The sequence below is a fragment of the Perna viridis genome, chromosome 3, assembly GCF_037379345.1.
Source record: "Perna viridis isolate PV_CMFRI_1.1 ecotype Kerala chromosome 3, ASM3737934v1, whole genome shotgun sequence".
In the NCBI taxonomy this organism is placed as follows: Eukaryota; Metazoa; Mollusca; class Bivalvia; order Mytilida; family Mytilidae; genus Perna; species Perna viridis.
The window spans coordinates 53,631,147-53,656,406 of NC_142447.1; the positions used below are offsets into that span (position 1 = coordinate 53,631,147).

The 25,260-nt window shown below is 31.3% G+C and overlaps 1 protein-coding gene across 14 annotated transcripts in view; it reads left to right on the plus strand.

Moving 5' to 3' along the window:
• LOC148622900 (katanin p60 ATPase-containing subunit A-like 2) overlaps window positions 1–24,632 on the plus strand; it is a 29,096-nt gene extending 4,464 nt beyond the window's left edge. The window contains exons 3-21 of one of the 14 annotated variants that reach the window (XM_088573199.1): window positions 1,030–1,196; window positions 4,064–4,105; window positions 5,527–5,578; window positions 7,270–7,302; window positions 7,851–7,865; window positions 8,890–8,910; window positions 9,410–9,584; window positions 10,634–10,756; window positions 11,312–11,389; window positions 12,524–12,601; window positions 13,223–13,321; window positions 16,859–16,922; window positions 17,286–17,404; window positions 17,774–17,871; window positions 18,245–18,352; window positions 20,200–20,368; window positions 21,233–21,335; window positions 21,601–21,621; window positions 22,326–24,632. In XM_088573199.1, the coding sequence (XP_088429325.1) occupies window positions 1,030–1,196; window positions 4,064–4,105; window positions 5,527–5,578; window positions 7,270–7,302; window positions 7,851–7,865; window positions 8,890–8,910; window positions 9,410–9,584; window positions 10,634–10,756; window positions 11,312–11,389; window positions 12,524–12,601; window positions 13,223–13,321; window positions 16,859–16,922; window positions 17,286–17,404; window positions 17,774–17,871; window positions 18,245–18,352; window positions 20,200–20,368; window positions 21,233–21,335; window positions 21,601–21,621; window positions 22,326–22,456 (1,696 nt within the window). In that variant the 3' untranslated portion in view covers window positions 22,457–24,632. Of the gene's footprint in view, window positions 1–1,029; window positions 1,197–4,063; window positions 4,106–5,526; window positions 5,579–6,014; window positions 6,048–7,269; window positions 7,303–7,850; window positions 7,866–8,889; window positions 8,911–9,409; window positions 9,585–10,633; window positions 10,757–11,311; window positions 11,390–12,523; window positions 12,602–13,222; window positions 13,322–16,858; window positions 16,923–17,285; window positions 17,405–17,773; window positions 17,872–18,244; window positions 18,353–20,199; window positions 20,369–21,232; window positions 21,336–21,600; window positions 21,622–22,325 lie in introns of all 14 variants that reach the window. The other 13 variants (XM_088573201.1, XM_088573200.1, XM_088573205.1 and 10 more) reach the window with 13 other exon arrangements.
• Window positions 24,633–25,260: the final 628 nt, after the last annotated feature.

Here is a 25,260-nt window from a genome sequence, read left to right on the forward strand (position 1 = left end):
AAATATTAATTCAAACACCTTTCATAACTTTTGTCGGTACTCTTATTATTTACTTCCAAAATGGTAAAATATCAAATCTTATGTCATAGTCTGAAATATGTATGGGCCGAAATGTCTAGCTTTGGTTAGGAACTGTGTATTTTCATGATCCGAAACAACTATGGGTCAAATTGTCCGATATTGATAAGCTGATTACATCATTTTCGTTAACATTGTGGTGCCATGTTTTGACCATCCCTTTCTTGGAAAAAACCAAGATTCAATTTGTATTTAATCATCAAAGTTAGCTAATGTTTCCTAGACTGATTTGATACATATTGATGGTTCTCTCGCCATAAGTATACTAAACCCAGTTAATCATACAACAGAAAATTAACCACAATTAATTCATAAATTGTACTTTTTTGGATTAAATTACATTTATACTGCAACCTTTCTGTTTGAGGAAGTCAGAATGCATTGACTGTATACATGTATTAACAAGTGATATACACTCACTGTGTAAATATAACTTTCTGTTGTGATGTCACGAATGTTACATTGTTTTGAAGTTGCCAGGATGTTGTCCGCTTTGAATAATAAATGTTGATTTTCTTGCTAAGTTAAGCATCATTTTTCTATTAAAATTTTGTAGCAGTATAAAGACAATAACATTGCACTGACACAAAGTCAGCTCAAACTGATGGAAATGCTTGGCACAGTCCTGCATTTTCCCATGGTTCTAAGCCTCATCCGTGTATCAGTTTAATGTCAAGTCAGTGCACTGTTATTGTCTGTACACATTTATGATTGCCATGAAATTATAGGCTGATATTGATAGGACAAAAACTATAAATGTATTAGCAAATTTCCTTCCAGAGCTCTGTTAGCACAATGTTTTTTGGATTCCTATGATTGTTTATGATTGGAAAGAAATTGTATACCAGTAATTTTTGTTGCTGGTGAACTTAATCATTTCAATCTCATGGTAGATATAAACAAATGAGAAAATTACTCTGATGACTTTAACTCTCATGTACTTTAATATAGATATGTGGAGGCAGCACAAGCTTTGGGAAGAGAAACCAACATTGATGTCAACAAGTATGAAGTGTGTGACAACATTGATCTGGAAACCATCATTATGGAATACGAGTCCTACTATTATGTAAAGTTTGCCAAATATCCAAAAATAACTAAGAAGTTAACATCTAGTGGTAAGGATACTTCATAGATATTGGCATATTTTACTTAGAATATATATACATTTGTATCTAAGAATATTCAGTGATAATGAAATGCATGCACATTGTTGTTTTATTAAATTAATCTTGGAAAATTAAAACTTCAGAAAAGAGTGTATAATGAGCTTAGCTTTGGCTTTATAATGGCAATGAATTCAATGTAGAAAAATAGGTAGTGTTAAATCATCATGGAGTTAACCATTGTATAGGTCCTAAAATTTTGACCTATTTCATGTGTGGATAAGAACTTTTAATAAAAAAACAAATTTACTTCTGAGAACATAAATCAATGGCTAGTTCAATAAAAAAGTTACATAAATGTATAATAAATTAGATATCAAGAAATGTGTCACTTAAAACTGTTATACACTTGGAATTTCCACTTTCTGTTACACTGAGTTGTACTCCCAGTTTTTAGTAATGGTCATCCTTAATGTTTGTAATTTCAAGATGGTTACATGAAAACTGAACAAGAGATTTTTTTCAAACTTTGCATAATTGTTATCAAAATACTGTAAAATAGATTGAGTTTGGTTTTCTGCAAAATCCATTTTTAGTTCTCCAGTTATGCTGCTTTAAACTGTTGACAGCCCTTTTTTATCGTTCCGATATTTTATGTGCATACACTGTGTTACCTGACAACATTGCAGGGTATCAAATATGTTTCGTAGGATTTAGAGAAAATCATCAGCTGGCTACCCAAAACTTTAAGATGACATTATGGTAAATCTAGTTTTATCAATACTCTTGTTATTTAGTTAATCATACAAATGTAATATAGGAACAAGGTCTTTTCATACTCCTTGTAAACCAAAGTTTGAGGAAATCCCTTTTCCTTCTATCTGTCTGTCCATCCATCCCCGTTCCATTTATGTACAACTTTTACTCAACAGTTTAATGCAACTAGATGAAATTTGATATGAAGGCTTTGCACCTTATGTGGATGCATAGAGAAAATTTTGTCAGCATATGTAAAAGATAAATAATTCAACTTAAGGATTTTACATTTTGCAAGACAATAACTGAATTTCAAATAAATAAAGGTTTGAAATTGTATCGTGAAGTTACATGTCACTTTCTTGACTTTCTCCTTGTACTCTATAAATGTATTATATCTCATTATTTCTCTGACAGGCTACCCTGATATACATGTATAATACAATATCTTCTCCTTTTGTCAGGCTACCCAGGTATATAATACAATATCTTCTCCTTTTTGTTTGCTGTGCTGCAGTTGGGATTTTTTGTTCCTACTTCTGATTATTTTAACATTTAGTTTTCTTAATATTGTTATATTCTTCACATGCCAGTTTCATTGCACAGCAATTTTGACATGTTTTAGTATGCTAAATATGTATAATTGTGAGTTGCAGGCTACCATTACATTACATTGTTTCTTTACTTACACACTAGACTTTATTCACACTATCTGAACAATATATAATAATAATATTCATTTTACAACTGAAATCTTTCTATTTAAATTTCATTTAGGTTATTGAAAGATAAAATGATAATAATGAGGTTTTTTTTTTTATTATTATTGAGATATATTAACTATACATTTATATTATGTATATGCCATGTTATGCTTCCATGTTTGTTCCTCATGATTTATGGAAGTATAGAATTAACAAGGCGGTTCAATGTCTGTATGTTCATTTTGTTCCTGAACTAATGAAATCCTAATGGAATATGTATTAGATTAATTTATGTGTTCATTATTTGTTCTCAGTATTACAAATAGAAAAGAACAGACTTGATTAATTGGTCTGCACTCTACGATACAAATAATCCATAACAAAACAATGTTTTGATTAGGAATAAATCATTAATATTTGGACTGTCATCCATTAGAAGTTATACTATCAGGAACATTTCTAGTTTTTGAAAAGGTTATAGTCAACAACCAGGTTTTGGCCAGTTCACTCTTTTTATAAACAGTTTTACAATTTTTAAGTATAAACTGATGTAAACCAGTTTATTTTGTATAACCTGTTAGAAAATTAGACACATTCCTTAAATGTTTGTTTCTCACCTAGGCAAGATAGGTTGTTTTTCATTAACTAACTTGGTACTGTGTCGTTAATGTTGATCGGTCCTCAGTTGGCAATTCAGATAATTTCAAACTAAATAAAGCTTTAATGAAGGAACAAATTTTAATGAAATTAAATTATAAGGATTGTTTTTAAGTTTTTAACCAAGTCCTAAGTTATTTATTTCTCATAACCTGGTCAAAAATTAAAAACAATCTTTTAGGAAATATTGAGCGGTGAAAAACAAGTATAAGACGATCAACTTTCTATACGTTTAGTTTCTAGACATTCCATACAAGAGTTGCCGCTTCCGGTGGCAACGTAGCAATTATTACATTACAAATTTCGGGAAATAATGTTACTGTCTTTTTCGTTCATAAATAAAAGATAATTGGAACTTAGAAATAAAGAAACTATTCACAACACAATCCTTAGATGCAGTTGGACTGAAGTTTAGTACATTTATCAGTTATATAAAGATGTGCATATTACCGTAGTAACAATTTAATGAAACAATTTTTTTTATTAAAAATTATTTTTGATATTTTAAGGATAGGATATCATTGGCATAATATCTTTTAAAAAAAAACTAAAAAATTGTGAACTTGAAGTTTTGTTTAATAAAATTTGTACATTTATGCATTACTGGTGTCAAATAATGAAGTGCATATTACATTCTTTTTAATGTGATAAATATTTTTGTTGATAACTTCATTTTCAACTTTTCTGACCATGTTGAAGTATAAATCATTTGAGGTTTATTACAGTGCTAGTATTTGCTAATTTTTTATTAAATTCATACAGAATTAAGGAAGCAAAGAAGGAGAGAAGAACATGATTTGGATTGTAAGGGATATCATATACATATATATTTATAAGTTCATTTTGGACAGCTAATGGTGTGCTATGTATATTGTTTAATTTAGAATAATAAACTTGTCCATACAGTTCTTACAGGTAGAATGTTGTTGTTGCTTGATATATGCTCATTATTTATACTAATGATTGTATATGATATTGGTGCTAGAGTCATTTGTTGTCTTTCCATAACAAAATCACTTGTTTTAGTACGCCAACCAAACTAGTGTGATAGGGCTAAAACAATGTTCATACTATATGTACTTAATATCTAGGTGATAATTCATGTGTCATAGGAGTATTACACATTTAATATTATTGCTCCAGTGACCAGAATAGTAACCCTATAGATAATCAAATTGTTCAAAGGAATTTAAATCAAAGATTATGTTTAGTGTGAAAAATGAGACATAAAATCAGGACATGCATTAGAGTAACTATTTCAGCAGATTTATATCATGACTGTTTTGTCTGGGACAAAGATTAAATCAAGGCAATATTTGTGTTCACTTTAAAACATGCTGAGTTAGTACCACCTGATATAATTTGATCAATTGTAAATAGGTTTAATTATAATACATGTATGTGTAGATACTAACAAACATGATTCTGATGTAGGGACTAAACTTGTAAGATCTGACTTTGCTTCAGTAAACAAGTGAATGTTGCATGAAAAATAATTTTAAAATATGTTGCCATTTTTTAAAGTTATAACTGTGACACTGATTAACCATTCTGTTTAAATACAATATATGATGAAGCTGTTTTAAAACAGTCGAAGCATGCCATATTAATTTCTTTATTTATACTTGAATATATAAACAACTTTTAAGATATGTGATGACTTTATTTTATGCAACTCTTAGTTTTACAAATTTATTAACAGATAGATAGTGTAATGAATAATTTTATGTTTTAACTTAATCTTAGGAAAATAATCAAGGTTTTACCAAGATATACTAAAAATGTTTTGAATAAAACATTGATTATTGAGGTTCCAGCATTGAAGAATGATATATTTTTATTCAGATAGCAATCTGCTGCTTAAGCTAGTACTGCAAACTTTTTATTTAGGGATATTACCTTAATGTAATTATGTTAAATTATAGCCATAATTGAAGTGCATGTAATCTAAATTTCTTAGATAGTAAGTCTATCGGACAAAGGATTCATTATTGTTTGAGAAATAAATTTTTGATAAAAAAAATTCTCTTGGTTTCAATGAGAAAATGTTATTTATTACATTAACAGTTTGAGGAACTTCAGTTATTTTACGTGTAAAATGATGTTGAATGTTATACAGATTGTCCTTATGGTCCTTTTTTCAGAAGTATGTAGTTGGACTGTATTTAGCTAAGATTTCTTTACATTATATCACATGAAGGAATTCATCATTTGTTTACTTTCAGCTGGTGACAGACGAGGAAATCAACAGAAAGGAAGCATTTCTAGAACTAACAGGTTTGTAACTTCTAGTACATAAACATATTTTTTTGTTTAGATACTTGATTAAAAGTCCCATAAATCTTCTCTTTATTGGAACCTGGAATTTTGCCCAAATGGCATTTGATGAGAAACTGGTTTCACTTGATATGAAATGAATTTTTTTCTTAAGAAAAAAAATCACCATTGAACATTTTTTGCTTAAATCAGGGCATATCAGTGATTGGCATATAAAGAGGATTGTCCTACCATGACGTGTAAAATTTCAGGTTGCTTATACATGTACATGTACTGTTTTCTTCCCTTAGTTTTTCTACCATTTAGTCCATTATTATGTATTTATGGTATTTAGACAAACTTAGAAGCATTAAAGCAAGTTTTTTTTTTAGAAACCCCTTTTTATTCCTTGATAGAACAAGGATTTATGATTTAGATGACTGCTTACATATTATAGTGCAAGTATTCATCGGTGCCATACTTCTTTAGGGTAAGTCTTCATCACATAGGCTACACATGTAACTTGCTAGGTAGATAAAACAAGCATGACATGTATCATTTATTGTTCATGTCCATAATGCATTGATTCATTCTTGTCTTGTCATTTATTTTTTTTGAATATTTGTCTTGTATACACTTTTGCCAGTGTTGTTGCAGTATTTTATGGCTTAATTTTTTTCTTTTTGGTTAACTCAGCTGCTATGGAAGATCTATATTGATTAAAATAAGCTATCTGGCATGTTCACTGATATGTTTTGTTCCATTGAAAACTTAAATCTTTAGACAGTGTATTTCATTTTGCTTGAAATTTCTTCTGTATTGTTGTATTCTAAAATTATAGACTTTTCAAGTGGTTAAAACTAGAGTAACTGGTGGGAATATTTACCATAATGACATCAATGGATTTAATTGCTACTTGTCTGCTCAATTACTTGAGGGTTGCATGTTCATCATCACTTTCTGTTGATATTTGTTTATTCAATTATTTACTCTTTAAGTTTTGGTTCTTTGAGTAAAGAAAATACATTTTTTAAACATAAACACATTTCAACATAATGATTCCAGCTTAGTGTCAAGTAAGCTTTTTTATACACCATATAAGTTTTACCCTAGTTTGTCGTTCAGTAGTTACGCAACAGACAATTTCAACAGACTGTTTTTTGATAAATAGGTTAAAGGGGTTAGAGATCAAGTTTATATTTTGTTCCCTTCACTGATTTTGAGGAAGTTATGGGCCTTAAAATTATTAACCATCCCAGATAAAAATGAAACAATTCTTAATTCTTGCAGGTATGTTGTTATATGTCAAAGGTCATGTTATGTGTGCTTTCCCTATTTTATGAAGTTAAAAGCTTTAATTAATTGTATTCTAGAACTTAAACAGACTTAATACTGTTTTTTCTAATTAATTATTCTAAAATCAAATTCCTACTGTTATTAATGCTGTGTCAAACCCTTAATGGTTGTCTGAGATCAGAGATTGTCAAGATTATAGATGTAAAGTTCATAATGGCTCCTAATTTTTTTGTGTTGCTCAACTTCTGGTTGAAAAGTAACTAAAACCTGTAAACTATAAGGATGAGAAGGAGTGACCTAAGCTCTTGTAGATTATTAAATGGATGTATGAATAAACAGGTGGATTGTTATTATTTCATATAACAAACCTGCTGTTAAGGGTTATGGTATAGTCAATGTTGATTTCTCTCCTTCAGCTTTAGTTTTAGTAGAGAACGTAGGTCTCCTCGGTATGTATATGTTTTCTTGCCATGCACAAAATTTGGGATGGAGTGCAGTTTTATCAAAATTTAAAGTTAAAGTTATCTAAATTTGAAATATGATCAAAGTAAAGATCACATGTCTTTATTTCACATTATGTAATCACATTATTTTTAACATCCCCCACTGCCACTTTTCCCAGATTAATTGTTTTATTTGAGTTCTTCATTTTTGTAGAATGTGTCATATATGAGTTCCTAATTTTTGTTAGATGCTTATTGAAACGTTGAGGGGTTTTTTCTGACACAAGAAAGAAAATGCTTTAGCATATCATTAGAATTGATGCATCATTTTTGCATTAATTGCATCCATTGATGCGTTAAAAGCATCAGGGAATTTGAACATAATGCAGTTTGGAAGTTTTTATCTGCAGTTAACACTTTTATGCCTATCTCATCCATGTATTCTTTTGAGTTTCGCAGTTTTTGTTTAGAGGTAACTCCTTTCATGACATATGATAGAAGGGGGAGTAATCTGTGTGAATATTTATAGTTGCTTATTTTTGTTAATCATTCAGTATAAGATCTCCACGGTATGTATGTGCAGTGTTACTCAAAGGTGCAGGGGATGTTGTCAATACAACTCTTTTACCCTAAAAAATTGAAAATGTTTTTATCAATTTGACATGTGTAATTGTAGTCACACCATCATCTTTGTTAGTCAGCCTTTTTGTTTTATAAGATCGTTATCTTTGGAAAGGCGGTAGAGTTATTAGATCCTTGTTTTGGGTCAGTGGCATTGGCATAAGTCAGAAATGTATGATCCAAATTTAATTTACAATTAAGTATCTTAAAATGGGTTACTTTAAAAAGAAGTTGGCACAGTTTGTATTTTAATGTTGTCAGTCTACCAGTACACCATGACAATTAAAAAAAGAAGGACATGTATTTAGATAAATCTCTTGTAGTTTACAAAAATGTATTATTTTAACAATGTCTGCTTTAAAATCACAAACTAAAATTTTACTCAGCAGAAGATATAATAAACCATCCTTTAAATACTTTATGACATGTATGCTGACACATGATTTCATACAAAATGTGGTTTGGAAATAACAATTTCAAGGCATTTTCATACATTTTACAGTAATTCCTAACTGTAAATAGAGCCCTATAATACAATTGAAGTAACATTTTTAGGTTTTCTTTTCAAAATTTATTTAATTTTGGTGAAGCTGCTTTTATATGTCAACAAAAAGTTTTAAAAAAGTTGTAAAAATAGTTACTGACAAGATTGTCAAAAGTTTGTCACCTTGAATTAAATAAAAATCAGTCCTACTTTTAGTTATTCACTTGCTTTATAGACTAAAAGACCTCACTTGCCATCAGGCTAAATACATTATAAAACCATACAGATTGTAGGTCAGTAGGTAATAACTAATGTAGGTGTCAGTATTTGTATAGATTGTAGGTCAGTAGGTAATAACTAATGTAGGTGTCAGTATTTGTACAGACTGTAGGTCTGTAGGTAATAACCGATGTAGGTGTCAGTATTTGTACAGATTGTAGGTCTGTAGGTAATAACTAGGTGTCAGTATTTTCTGTATTCTACTTCAGTATAAAGTCAACCTCTTCCTGGTAGGTATAAATGGCACATGGTTGGTGATGGATGTACAAATGTATTTTATATTTTATGAATTGTAGACGAGTCAATCAGTACAACCTGATCCCTTAGTGACATAAAAAAGCACCTAATGTTGGTTATGATAATATTTGATTTGTAGTCATGGTTCATCTTTTATTATGTGTTGCTATGACAATCATTTTAATCACATATACATTCTAATATCTTATGTATATAATCATTGAAAGTGCATGGTTGTACAACATTATTTGCAGAATCATAAACATTCATGTCTGTATATCATTAGCATTTACTTCTTTTTATTTGAACTTATATCTGTTTCTTACTTTAAAAAAAATATCAGATAAATATAGTAAGGTCCAAAGCAGAAAAAATGGGATGTATTTGAATGTAGAATGAATCATTCTCTGTGGTTTTGCATTGAGCTTTAAAATTTAATTAAAATTAGCTAAACTGTAATACTAATGGGGATTTATTGATATTTATTTTCAGTAAAAATTCTGCATCCTTAACACCATCCTTACCTAGAATTCCACAGAATGGCCGACCACCTAGTCCTCCACAACAGTCTGGTAGACCCAAGTCTGGTGCAAACAATAGACAAAGACAAGTCCAATCTTCAACAAGGAGACCTAATGGACCAGAACAAAGCAAATCTGACAAGATGGTAATTTTGTTGTTTTTATACTCCCCCCTTTTCCTATTTGCAAAGTTGGGGTATATAGTGAAAGGGATATTTGTCAGTACATATGTCCTTCTGTCAATCTTTCTTTCCTTCTTTCTGTTAAATTGAAGGGACCCATTTTAATTCCATTATTCCTTCTACACCACTGAATGGAATTGAATGAAACTTTCACAGAATATTTATTACATGTTACCATTGTGAAGCTCCTATTTTAAATTTTGATCCAAATCAATTTGGGGGTTTCACATAGGAAAACGTGGACTTTGTCATTTGTGAATATGGGGACATGTGGGGACCCAACCCCTTATCCTTTACTCCTCCTATTCCACTGAATGGAATTTAGCTTTCATAGAATCTTTATTTCATATTTCCATTGTACACCTCCTATTTTAGATTTTGTTTCGAATCAATTGGTGGGTTTTACATTGCAAATTTGGACTGTCATTTGTGAATTTGGGGACAGGTAGGGGTGGGGGACACCCCTCATCTGTAACTCCCCCTTTACCACTGAATGGAATTGAATGAAACTTTTACAGAATATTACATTATGCCATCGTGCACCTCCTAATTTAGTTTTGGTCGAAATCAATATGGCAGTAAACTTTGGGACTTGATCATCAAGATATCCATAATACTACCCTCACAAGTTTAGAGTTCTTCATCCTTATGTGATGAATGGTTTGTTCTGGAATCACCCTTTTCACAACAAGAATGTGAAATTTTTTGCCAAAAAAAAACAAAAAAACTTATACTGTATAATAAAAGTGACCATATTGTTTAATGCTTTCAATGATCATGTTCTTTGGTGAAGCAGTAGCAAAATCAGCAATGTTTGTTTATTATAGAAACTACATGGAATTTACACACTCTTAAAAAAGTTTCATCAAGGAGGCCTTAAATTGTGAACAACCAATCAGAATACAGTGAAAGGACATATGCTAATTTTATTAGAATTTTTGTGTATTTTTTTCTAATTTCAGTAAATTCTGATTTGTATGGCCTTTTAATTATGCTTCAATGTTCTTTGCTAGGTTAATGGTGCTACACTGACTAATGGTGACCTTGGATTGACCTTACAGGGTTTGACAGTTCAGGGAAGTAATAATAATTCAGACAACCGTGCCATTGAAGAGCCCAGTAAACGTATGAACAAGGTGAATATTTCAGTAGTGATGGACAGTTTGTCTGAACCATTTAAATCTTTTTTTCTTTCAATCCTTTGGGAGTTTACAGTCTGCTGTTTTATTTTGGTTGTAAAATTGTTTTATCATACCATTTATAATGAGACAGAATAGGTATATCCCCATAAAGTTTTTTCTAAATGTGTGTATGCCTCCTGTAAAGAACTACTCTTTATAGCATTTAAAGTATTGTAAAAGTTTATTGTAAAATGAGTTCCATTCATATTGGTGAATTAAACTCTTGCTACTCTTTATAGCATTTAAAGTATTGTAAAAGTTTATTGTAAAATGAGTTCCATTCATATTGGTGAATTAAACCACAAATTCAGATCCTTAAGAAAAAGTCAATTTTCTTTATCTAAGGAAGTCCATGAATTCACATGCTTAAAGAAAGCAATTGATACTCCCAAATAATAGAACATTCACAGCTCTTTATCATCTTCATATCAAATAAACTTAACATTGAATATGAAAAGAAAAATTCCTGTACATTAATTTATTGATAAATCACTCATTATTTCTCTGCAGCCTGGACAGATAATTGATATAAGAGCGATGATAAATGATGCCACTAAGTTAAATGCAGAGGAAGGTGTAGATGGTCAGGTAACAATAAATCATGTCCTTATCTTTATCATACTGAATGTAATCTGAATGTTGACATTTGGAAAGAAGCATCAGTGTAAAACATTCAACATTAAAGGAGGTTTTATAGAAAGTTTTATTTCGTTAATAAAATGAAACACATTTTTAAATAATGAATTAGATAATCAAATACAGTGAAACTTCTCAAAACCTGACCCTCAGAAAACCGGTCTTCCCTTCAAACCAGCTGTTTTTGAAAGTCCCAGCCAATATACCTTAAAACCTGTATGTATGTTTTGTCTTCAATAGACCTGCCACCCCCTAAAACCGTACATTGGCTTTAGTTACATATTTCAAGTAAAAACAACCTCTCAATTCCGGCCGCCCGGTTATTGTTCACCTGTAATAAATGTGTCAACAAAACTGTAAATGATTACATAATATTACGTAATTAATAAGTCATTCAATGACCGGTTTGCATTTCATTAGTCGACAGATGCTTATTGGAGGGGACATTAGTTTAAACAACAAATTTAATCCAGAGATTACATTTTGTCACTGGTTGGATGTTAATTGGTGTGTACGCACGTCAGGCAATCGATTCATTTAATAGTACAATATTTAAACTGTCAATTAATGTGACCTGTACCCAAGCCAAAACAATAAAGGGGTGAAATTATTAGACTTTGTTGATGGGTAATTAATGAAAACAATACAAATGATTCATTACCATCAATAGCCCTTTGATCTTTAATACTCATTCTTTGAAAACAGTGAACTTTATTTGTCGGCAGTACCGTTTGTAAAATCAAACCATTTACAAATGATGCAAGCTTTGAAATGTAATAAAAGGCCCAAAGTTTTGAATTGGCATTAAACATGCCTCGATCAACAAAATGACAAGGTGTAGAGTTATAGAACACATTAATGAAAACAACTTTAAGAATGCATTGCTATTTTTCACAAAACCAGCCACCCTTATAAATCGGCCATTTCCTCTTGTCCCAGTGTTGGCGGTTTGGAGAAGTTTCACTTTATACCACTTTTATAGTTTTTGTTGTAGTTATCAAGTAATTAATTATAAACCACATTTTGCCTTGGTCTAACATGATTTGGTAGTACATGTATTGATTTTGTATGTTTTTGGCATTGTAGGACAGGTTACTGAAGCCACTAGGTGGTTATGTTGGTTATAATAGTGAATGGAGAGAGTTAGCACAAAGTATTAGTAGGGTAAGGATGTTACTTTTACACATAACACAAGTGGTGTGATAAAAAATTAATAGGTTAAAAACATTATTTTGTTGCATTGTTTTCATACTAAGGCTATACAAAGGGAATTGGCTTTCATGGTTGAAGAAAAAGAGACATTTATTTGGGTAATTGAAGTGTCAACCTTGTTCGAATGAAAAAAATCAATGTAAGAAGTAGTAAAAAACTGATTCAGGGGTGGACAATAATGGTAGTCCCAACCTCACCAGGCTACCTCCTGCAGGACTTACCAATTATTTTTCTTGATAGTCTTATTAACTACTTACCATTTAAAGTTAATATCAAACCACGCTGATTGTGATGAATGACACTTTAACAAATGTAAGCATTGGAAAGATGAAAAAAAAACAGAATAAACTGAATGTCACTGTTGATCTATTTATGACAATAACTCAAGGAGTCCTAAGGCCAAGAACAAGAATGAAACAATAGGAGTTTTTTCCCATCTTATGATGTTAGGTTAATTTACATTGAAGTGAACATATTATTTGGGTAGGAATAAAACTAGATTGCCTATATTTATCTAACCCTCATACTCTTGCTGCTATATTTTTCAAAACAGTATTTTAATTCCTATTACAGGATATATTTGTACAGAATATAGATGTTAAATGGGATGATATTATAGGATTGGACCATGCAAAAAGGTTGTCTAAAGAAGCTGTTGTATATCCCATTAAGGTAGGACTTAGCTGAAAAATATGAAATTTTGATTTTGTCGATTTTTTTACTGAAAATATGGTTTCATTAATGAACAATAGACAATAGAATATTTTATTTAAATTACAGTGAAACTTCTCAAACCGGCCATTTTCAAAAGCCCTGGCCTGTATACCTAAAAACCTGTCTATTTTGTCTTCAATAGACTGGCCACCCCTTAAAACTGGCCAGTTTTTCACAAATTCTTTACATAATTCAAGTAATAACAACCTCTCAATTCCAGCTGAGAGGTTATGATTTACCTGTAATAAATGTGTCAGTAGAACAGTAAATGATTACATAATTGATCATTCATTCATCGATGCTTATTAAGTGGACAGTTGTGTAAACAAACAATTTAATTGGGACTTCACCTTTTGTAACTTGACAGGTGTTAATTGATGTACGCATACATCAGGTATTACCTTAATCGCGGTTATTTAATAGTGCAATTCTTAAACTGTCAAATTAACTTGATCTATACCCAAGCCAATGTAAAATTAATAAATTTTGTTTACAGGTAGTTAAATAAAATAGAACTGATGATTAATAAGTAAATTACAATCAATAGCATTTTGATCTTTAACAAATTGTCTTTCTACACTGTGAACATAATTTATCGGTAGTAACGTTTGATTCTTAATTATTTACAAGGCTTTGAAATGAAATAAAAAGGCCAAAAGTTTTGAATTGGACTAAATATGTCTCACCCAGCAAAACAACAACGTGTAGAGTTATCACTCAGTGATAAGATCAGCCTGATCAAAGTTCACGATACTGTACCCAAACCTTCACAAAGGCAGCTTGCCGAAAAGTAAAACATAGACAAGTCAACCGTAGGTGACATATTTAAGAAGAAAGACACCTACCATGAGCAATATGGACTTAATGCCAACCCAAAGAAACAGAGATTCAACACGCAAATTTTTTTACATTAACGACATTGTTTAGAAATATAATTTCATTCGTTTAAACAGGTAGTGCATTAGAATGAAATTATTTTCTCATGGGTGTTTCATCATATGTAGACTAGAGGGTGCTTTTAGGGTTCTTTTGTCATGCTTCGTTGAATTAAGTTTCCCAGGTTTTGTGCAAGTCTTGTCATTCAGCGCGACGACGTTACACTGAACAGGTTAAATTTTTATTTTTTGGTCATATATACATATATGTGTTTTGATATATATTTATATTATGAGTGTTTGATGCATCCTGTAATAAATTACAGTCAGCGTTATCGTGTGACCATCCACTTTGCTTACATATTATTTACTATTGCCCTAACCCATTTTAGTATTCATGGTACTGTTAGTTTTTGGTTCATGGTGATTATGTCTACTTCGATGAAGTTTTGGTACCAGGAGAAATGGTTCAGTATAGCTAGAGCAAAAGGCATGCCTATCTCTGGACCCATCATCCAGGAAAAGGCACTTGTGTTTGCTTCTGAACTCAACATCCCAGACTTCAAAGCATCTAATGGATGGCTAGATTGATGGAGAACCAAGTGCTGGTACTCAGTGAACGCATTCAAAGTCAGTGGGGAGATTGTCAGCGTAGATACAGACACTGTTGACGACTATCTACAACAATTTCCGGAAATCACCAAGGACTACTCACCGAACAACATCTTTCACTGTGACGAGTCTGGCCTTTTCTACAGAGCCTTACCTGACAAGACACTTTCAGCAAAGGACCAATCCTGTAAAGGTGGCGAGAATGCAAAAGAGAGACTTACTGTGATGTTTGCATGCAGTTCAACAGGTGAAAAACTCAAGCCACTGGTGATAGGTATAATGTCTTTTTTTTTTTTATGTTGTGAATTTTTTTATTTAAATTTTTTTTTAAATTCTATTGCAATGGTTTAGCTAATGATTTTTTTAAAAAGCTTTAAAGACTTAAAGTACACAAATTTGCATTTAACTTAGAGATAAAATAAGAATTTGCAATTTTTTAACAAAATAGTGCCTTTGAACTGTTTGTTTGTGTTTGCTGCATCTTCGATAACTTCAATTCTTTTTTAACAGGTAAAGCACTCAATCCATGATGCTTCAAGAATGTCAACAAGAGCAGCTTACCCGTAACCTACTACTCCAACAAAAAAGCTGGATGACTGCTGACTTATTTAGAGATTTGATACAGACAGTTAACCATACTATGAGACACCAACGCAGAAACTTCCTGATGTTCCTTAACAAGGCTTCATCACACTCAGAAGATGTCTGACTCAGCAATATGACTTTGAAATTCTTACCAACAAACACCACTTCTGTACTTCAGCCACTTGACCAAGGGATCATCTGTGCATTCAAGGCCTGCTACTGCAAACTTATGATCACATCACTACTCACCAAGATTGACAACACCAACTCAGCTACAGAACTTTGCTGCCAGATCAACTTCTTGGATGCCATCCGTTGGATAACCAGGTCATGGGACAACACCAAGGACACCACCATCAGGAAGTGTTTCGCCTTAGCAGGATTCTCACCCACTGACAACTTTGAAGATACTACTACTGAAGAAGAAGATGACTATAATGACAATGTCCCACTAAACCAGGTTGCAAGAGAATTCAAACTCAGTAATGACGACCTGTGCTTCAATGACAACTTATCAAATGAAGATGACTCTGATGATTGGGAAAAAGAACTCATTGCAAGCCACAAACAACAGCCAGACACAAATGAAAGTGACGACGACGACAGCACTGAACCAGAGACAGCAACACAGGAACAGCTTTCACTAGAGGAGACACTAGCAGCAGTTAAGAAGATTCACCAAACTACACAGTCTGCTCTATCCTTCAAAAAACACAGATGATCATCATAGATCTCTAACAGTTACTCATACAGAAATGTGTACAAGAGAGACAGACTACCTTGGACAGCTTTTTCCAGTGATTTTATGGACTTTTATCAATTGTGTGCTATTTGTTGTGTAGTGCTCTCATTACTTTTAACTTGTCTTTTGTCTTAATGTTTTGAATTATGTCTTTACATGTACATAATATCTTTATGATAATAGTGCTTTAATAAATGATAAAATAATGATGCTTTTATTTTTATCAAGTCAAATATGAAATAAACAACAACAAAGAAACAAGAAATTTTATTATAAAACAAAAAACAAGACATTTTATTATAAAACATAAAACAATGTAACAGTATGATAAAACTAGTGATGTACATGCAAGACTACATAGTCAGTTATAAAGCACCATAAGGGGAGACAACTCTGGGAATTCTTTGCTGTTTTTTACCATACCAGCCACCTCTGTAAATCAGCCATTTCTTTTTGTCCCCGTGGTGGCCGTTTGGAGAAGCTTCACTGATAAAAGGATTGTTTTATAATTTTGCTTTTGATTATTATTTTATTTTTATATTTTGTAAAACGTACAAAAACAGCAATCTTGATTTTAGGTACAAAAATACATGTACGAAAGTTTGACATGTTTGGAAAAGAAATAATAAATCCAATTAAGAAAACCCCAATGTTAGTCTTAAGATTCTGTTGTGATTGTAGTATCCACAGTTATTTAGAGGAATCCTGTCTCCTTGGAAGGGTTTGCTGTTGTATGGACCACCAGGTAATGCCTTCTTTGAAATCTAGTACATGTAGACTTAAGATGGTTGTGATTATATTTAAAATGCGAGTCTATAAACCTCCTGTTTGATTAGTATAACAGAGTTTTCTGTAAAGAGATATTCATCTGTTTTTTTTTTGTTTTTGTTTTTGTTTTTTTTTTTTTGTTAGTTTAAAATGATATTATCTCAATTTGATCAACCTTCACAATGACTAGTCTGACACTGAACAAGATATCATGAACATTGACTGGCATTGTTTTGTAATCCGAAAGTTGAATAGAATTATTTCTGTATAAAATCCTGACATTATTAAATTTCTTATTGCATTTGGTTGTTTTGATTTTTTTTTTCCCTTCTAATTTCAGGGACAGGAAAAACTCTGTTAGCAAAAGCAATAGCTACTGAATGCCATACTACATTTTTCAATATATCAGCAACTAGTATAGTAAGCAAATGGAGGGGTGATTCTGAAAAACTAGTTAGGGTAAATATAGTACATGTATTTGTTTATAACTATCTCACAGGCTCTGGGGTAAAATGTTCACCTCAATATGAGGTTGTGGGTTCAATCCTAGGCTGAGTAATACCAAAGTCTTAAAAGACAATTCTCCTCTGAAAAGTTAATAGTAAAATAATTATGTTATTACACATATCATCAAAAGGAATTGGTACTGATCTCACCTACATGTACATTGATATTAGGTATCTTTTCAAAGATAAACTTATAAACTGGTATAGCTGCATAACTGTTCATGATGTACTATACATTGTTGACCATAGTTTTGAAAGTACAAAATTTGGGTTTTTCTCTTATGTTTGCTTTCATTCTGAATTCTGTATATCCCATTTTCAGGTGCTATTTGAAATGGCAAGATTCTATGCTCCATCAACAATCTTTATTGATGAGTTAGAAGCCATAATGAGTCAAAGAGGATCTCAAGGGGGTATAAGGTGAGTCAGAATTTTTTGACATGGCATGAAAAAAAATGCTTTGAAAATAATATTCATTTAAAACAATGCTAAATCAGATAAAATATGGTGATATCAACTTAAATTGTGTTGTTAATCTTTTGTTACTTTTGTTAAAAGAATTACACCAATTCAGCGTATAAGTAAAAAAGAGGGAGTCTAATTTGAGGACTTTGTGGAATAGTCCGTGAATATGTGTAATAGTGGTGTTTAACTTTATGGATTATCCTTAGTTTCTAAAAAATTTACTGCAAATTGTGCTCTAGGCATTGTAAACTTCTCCTGTAGATCAATGTCGTAATAATTGTAGATTTCAGTACTTTAGAATGTTGTTTTTAAAATGACTAATTTTCAGTGAACACGAGGGAAGTAGAAGAATGAAGACAGAATTATTAGTACAGATGGATGGTCTAGCCAAAACAGATGACTTAGTATTTCTCTTGGCAGCTTCTAATTTACCATGGTATGATTTTATGAACTATTTCATAACTTTTTTGTGTATCTCAAGATGAGACCTTGTATTCTAATAGTTGGTAGTAGAAATAAGGTGGAGCATGGTTGTATTATCAATTGGGTCCAATATGCTTATGGCCAGAAAATCATCAATGTCCAGTTTGTATGTTAAATCAGGAACTTAAAAGTAGCATTATGGCAGCTTTATTATTGTATACTTTGTAAAGTGCTATTTACAACCACATCTGTCTCAGAAAACAGTCGCTAGCTTTGATGTTTGAATATAAATCAAAGCATAGCTTTTTCAAAGATAGTGATGGTCAAAACATGATGCCTGAATTTATACAAAAATGCTTATCTATCCTGGACAATCTGGCCCAAAGACAATTCAGAACATGATAATTAGGAGAATGTAATATGACAATTTTGTCAAGACAATTCTTACTACATTGGAAGGTAATAAGAATATTATACCAGGGCTTACAAAAAACATGAAAGTTTTTTTAATTTTTGTTTCTTCGAGATTGTATCAGGTTTCACCTGTCTCATATTATCTTGGTTTCAAGTATGATCCTTAGTTGTTCTTGTTATATCGATGCAGTTACAAAAATGGGTATTTAAGTACCATTCTGTGTAAGAATCAGGCAATGGGTGGCACATCATTTTACTCAATTTGTTTTTTGTTTTTTTGCCTCAGATATATTCAGTACATCAAGAAAACAACTGAAAAGCTATTTAAATTTATCCTGAAGCATCAGTGTCTTAGATATTTTTTGACTGCCAATATAGAAGAAAAGTGCAGGAAATTTTTCCTGCCATTTTTCTATAGTGCATTTCAACTAAATTTGACCTATCAATGTCTTAAAAAAGCAAAATTTACAATCACTTTTAGGGTTATTTCTGGAGGTTATGAGGTATAAATACTTTTTTCTTCATGTGCCACACATTTTGCCTGATTCTTAAACAGAGAAGTATTTAATTGGCTCCATATGGCAGAAAATTTCTTCTTATAGTCATATGTTCCAAAACAAAAATAGAACTCACAGAAACCATGATACACAAAATTTATATTACTAAAATGGTGATTAAGTATAAACTTCCACACTTCTACAAAATATGAAAAAATAAGAATAACAACAGTACTATGAATTGGGTCAAAGAATAAATCCACAAAGACAAAGGACAAGTCCAAGAGCATGTTCATTAATCAACCTGAAACAAACTGGGTTTCAATTAATTTACTTGTTAAAGTACTTCAAATTTTTTTTTAAATTGGTTGAAAATAACAGTTCCAGCACAATATCAAAAGTTTCCATTGTGTCACAGCATAACACATTTTAGTCCTATGTCTCCTCTAAAATCTGCTGAATTAAATTGTGGTGGAATAGGATCAAATGCATGTTTTGACTAACAAAGAATGAACAATACTTTATCTATGGTCTCAAAGGAGTTGTTTCCATAAAGTGCAAAAAAATTGTAAAATTCTCCATACTCCTGGAAAATCATGTTGATTATAAGCATCAGGCTTAAACACATGTGCATCATGATTTACAATCCCACAATATATGAATGAAGTTCGGAGTTGCTTCCACAAATTGTTCCTATAAAGTCAAATGAACAAAGCCCCATAACTCCTGGAAAATTAGTCTAATGGAAATGGTAGTGCATCAGGTTCAAAAACATACTGTGACAAAACAGTCTTACAAAGTTTGAAAGAAATTTAATCAGTAATCACATATACTTGCAGAAGAAAACCATGGAAACTAAACTTTATAATTGTTTCATATTTAAACAGAATATGTAGGCAATAACAATGAAAGTAGAATGAACAATAAGGAAATGTAATTTGTTTTTCAGGGAGTTAGACCAAGCAATGTTACGTAGATTAGAAAAGAGAATCCTTGTAGATTTGCCTACATTAGATGCTAGAAAAGCTATGTTTAAATTCCATTTACCTCCTGTAGTTGTACCCAAGGAAGGAGGATTGGAACTGTTGTCTAATGTTGATTATGATGTTTTAGCTGCTGTGAGTAAATAATTTTGATAGCATATTCTCATATCATTTTATATACTGACTTAAATATACTGAAGATTTCAGATCTTAGTCATGAAAGTTCCTTTTCAGTCCATGTTTTTTTTGTGATCCAGCATTCTAACTCTGGAATTTTTGTTGATCAGAACCATTCAACCTTTCAATAACTGCATTGTGAAATGATTCAGTAGCTACGGACAAATTGCAAAATCCATGTTTTAAAGATTTTTGTGGTAAAGAATATTAAATTTTAAATTTTACTGATGATAGGACCATTTCTGTAAGATCAGGTTTAAAATAATGAACTATTTTTGTCCCCAGCGACGCCTAGCATGGGGACATGGAAAAGGCCGGGCAGCTGTCCGTCTGTCTGCTTTTCCCACACTTTTTTTTACTTTGCTTTTACCAAATAAGTTTGTTTTTTAGTATGTCACTTTATTTTGAAGAGTTAAAGATTAAGTTTGATTTTGGTTATGGTTGAATTATTTATATGGGAGTTATGGCCCTTGGACTTAGAAAATTTTAGTGAATTTACAGTTTTCTGCACTTTTTTTTTGTAATGCTATTACCAATTGATTTTATATTTTGTATGCAGTCATACTGTGAGAAGTTACAGATTAAGTTCGGCTTTGGTTAGGGTTGATCGATTTTTATGGAAGTTATGGCCCTTAGACTTTCAGAAAATTTCAGCGAATTTAAAGTTTTCTGCACTTTTTTTTCGTGGGGGGACATTGTTATACTACTTAGTAACTTAAATCAGAAAGAAATCAATAACTGTTCTGCTAGGGATTTGAAAGAAAAGCTTTTTAAAGATAAATGTAGTGTGTCAAACATCAAACTGTCTTTTTATTTTCTCAGAGAACAGAATATTACTCAGGTTCTGACTTAAAGTTGGTGTGTAAAGAGGCTGCCATGAGACCTGTCCGAAAAATATTTGATGCTTTAGAAAAGAATGAAACTGGTGAGACCTCTATTTATTGCATAGCATAATATAACATGTTTAAACATAGAGATGTTAGCATTTATTTAGAACTTCAAAATATGACTAACTTATCAGTAAGCAGAATGAATTACATCTGTACTACCAGTAATATCAATGATGAAAGAGGACTTTTGAAAGAAGTTAATTTATTTTTTAAGCCATTCAAATACATTCTTTTCTAATGACTTAAGAAATGAAAAATAAATTCCCTGTGATGTAATTTGGAAAAGATTTTGTTTTGCAGGATTTGATGGCAGTAATATAGGTATTGACCTTCATTTTTTGCTTTTGATTAACCCCCTGAATAATATTCATACCCCTTTCATTGTTTTTGGTCAGTGTTGCTGTAAATGAAAATAAAAAGATGAGTTACAAATTCTAAAATTGAATACCTTGGGATTCTGAAATGGCAAAAAAAGTATGAATACATGTGCCCCGGCTTTTTAATACATAATGCCTATTTAGGAAGAATGGGTCTGATTTTCAGCTTTGCTTTTTGAAGTGTCCTTTGCTTCTATTTTGAGTGAATCATTCTTTCATTTCCATAATTCCTAAAGTCATTAACAATGTAAGGACAGTCAAAAACAAGACCTTAGAAATGTTCTTTATTTTTTTTTTTTTATTATTGACTTTGAAACTGTTAACAAAATTAAAATGCTCCTACTCTGTTTTCAAATCTGTCTTAATTTCACATTTTTAAGTTGATTGAATACTTATAACATGCATTTCACATATTTTGGTCAATGTGCATGTTTGTACTACTTGTCTGCCAGTGGTATCAAACAGTAAGCTATTGAAGGAAGTGATTGAACTAAAATATTACCTACGGCCTTGAAGCTGAGTAGCAGAATTTATTTTAATAGCTTATTCATGAAATGGAAGCTGTCAAGCTCCTTTTGATCTAACCTAGATTGATTTATTTAAGAGCTAGATACATATATCACAACAAGTTATTTATGATTATTTCAGGAGATTTACACATCAGATTGGACACTATAACAACAACAGATGTATTGAAGGCCATAGAAAGGACTAAACCATCAGCCAGTATTAACAAAGAAAAATATATACAATGGCAAAAAGATTATGAGTCTGTATAAAGAACAACCATGCTGGATCTACCCTGGATGATCTTTCTCACATTATTAGGGAACTTAGTGGATTGAATGTCCTGACTGAAGGGAAAATGCACTGTGAACAGTTGTCTGTACTGGACAGCAAAATGTGCAAAACCTGAGAATGGAATAAGTGCTACTGTGGTTGATAAGTCTTTCATTGTTTCAGATTTGTTTCTGTACTGTACTGACTGTTCTTGTTGTCCCTGTATAATGACTATATCAGTAAATATTTTAGTTTTTATACCCAGTTGCATGTCCGTCCATCTGTCCATCCCAGAAGGCTTCCAGATGATAACTTGAGAACAGATCAATGATTTTTTTTTAAAAACTTGCAGAATTGTGAAGTACCATATAACAGGTTGAGCTTAATTTTTGGCAAAACCCAAAATTTAGGTTTTTAGTAAGGCAATTTGAACATTTTGCCATCCCCTATATTTTAACATTGTCTCGTGGGGTATCTCTTAACATTTCATTGATGCACAATATTATAGGCGTATTTATCAAAATCAGGTCAAAAAAAAGTTTACATCAACGGAAAACCCAGTCTGCTGTGATTAAAACTGCTGATTTTGTATGAACTTGTATTGGACAAACTTATGTAGTTATGTACAAGATACATGTAAATTACCGTTCAGTAAAAGTATCTGTGATAATTTGTTAATTTATATTTTTAAATGATTTTATTGGATATTTATTTGATTATATGCTTCATTTTGCATTGGTAAATAATAAAACATAATTCAATGTAATGATTGTCATCTCAGGATTTTGAAATGGATGCAAATATATGCTTCTTAAAATTAAAACATGTAGTATAATACAATATAGATTTAATTATACCCCCTACAAACAAGGTTGTTTTTTGGGGGTATATTTGTAGAAACCACCCTGAAGGTCTTTCTTGTCTGTCCACAGAAATATGTAGATGTTAATGAAGAAATGTAACTGTTGTCTAATGCATATTAAAGGAAATAATTCAACTTAATGTTAAAATCTCTAAATGGAAACTAATCCACTGAAGGATTTTTGATAAGATTTGATGTTAAGGTTAGGCATCATATGTTAATGTGTTTGATGTTTGCAAAGGATGATAATCAATCTCAAGTACTTCACAATCTTGGGGTATTATCTATGTGAGCTTGCTCACAATATTTAATTTAACAATGAATGTTTAAAATGCAGTTTATTTGTGAATCTAAAAACAAACTCTATGTACGAGTGAAAAAGCGTTTACCTCAATTTCTTGAAAATCTGATAGTGAGAAAACATATTTGCTTTGATCATGTTAGCTACTGGTATGAAGTTTGTTTATTTATAGAATTCAAATATACTGAATAAAGTCACAATATCATCATTCATGCTGTTTTAGAGTGCTTGTAGCATATATGAAGTGCAATGTAGGTATTTATATGTATTTGTAGTGATTAAATCAGTATTAAACTTAGAATAGATAACTTGCGTGTGTTCTGAATATGTACTCAACCAGTCTATGTAAAACAACAGTTATCAGGTGCCAAGGTTAATGTTTTAGGGGTAAATTTGTTTATAGAACAAGTGGTTTAGACTTTTTCTTTAAGTGCAAAAGTCTTTTTTTTTAAGCCAAGTGTATTTGTAAAATCAAAATCAATCTATATGTCAAAAGTTTTTTTAAGGGAAAACTCAGAACAGTTGGTGTTGGGCATTAATACACTAGTTGCACACTATTTTAGTATATTGTCAGCAAGGTTAAAGACATCAGAGAAGTATCTCATTAGCCAATGATCAGTGTTCTGTCTGTTATCAGAAGTTTGATTATGTGTAAATCATGTTTGTCTTTGCTTTAAGTTTCTAGTCACTATCCTATTTATTGCACTTATCTTACTTTCACCTTTAATAATTAAACATTGGTACTGTTTCGAATTTGAAAGTTTAATAATTTTCATCAGTCAATATTGATTAGATGAAAGGTTTTTTGAAATAATAGAGCCTATTTTCTGGTGGTTCTCACATTTCATCAAGACATAGTAACGAAAATTAGTAAGAAATGTTTGTTGTGATCCAGTTCTTAGAATCTGGAGGATATATTTCAAATGAACACATATTAAGGTTATTGGGAACAAGTTGATCTGTATTTAAAGATATTTGTATCTTTGTTTTTAAAATAAAAAATGTGATTTTTTTTCTACTTTTTTTATTTGTTAGAAATAATGCACATGGGAAACTCAAGAGTTACAAACTTTTTCTGAAAATATATAATTAGCTAATTTCACTCACAAAGTGTTTATTTTGGAAAGATGCTGGTTTAAGGAAAGTTCCAGTTTGATCCTGCAAGTAGAGACGTTTACAAAACCCATCAAAATTGGTTTCTCTGTTGTTTACTCTCACTACTAATTTTGGCTGACCTGTTATTGTCTTTGGTACAGCAATTTCCACAATATTTGTTTATTCTTAGGTTTGTGATGCAAGAAATGATTGAAGTTGGCTTAATTGCCAAACTTTTACTTGTCAGCCTACTTAGTTCTGGTAAGTATGGACACAACATTCAAGCTGTTATTTTATAAGCTTCAGACAAATAATGTATGTGGACATAGAACATAAAAATTTGAAATTTTATATTTACCAATTTATTATGATCCAAAATTAAAAATCTAGCTAGACATTGCTCCTAACCATACTAATGCCCTGTGCAGCCTGTTTAACCCTGTACATCTAGGAACCAATGTGGACATACAATTTATATTTTACACAATTTTTATGGTGGAAATACTACACACTTTTGACACACAATTTTGACCAATTCCTAAAAC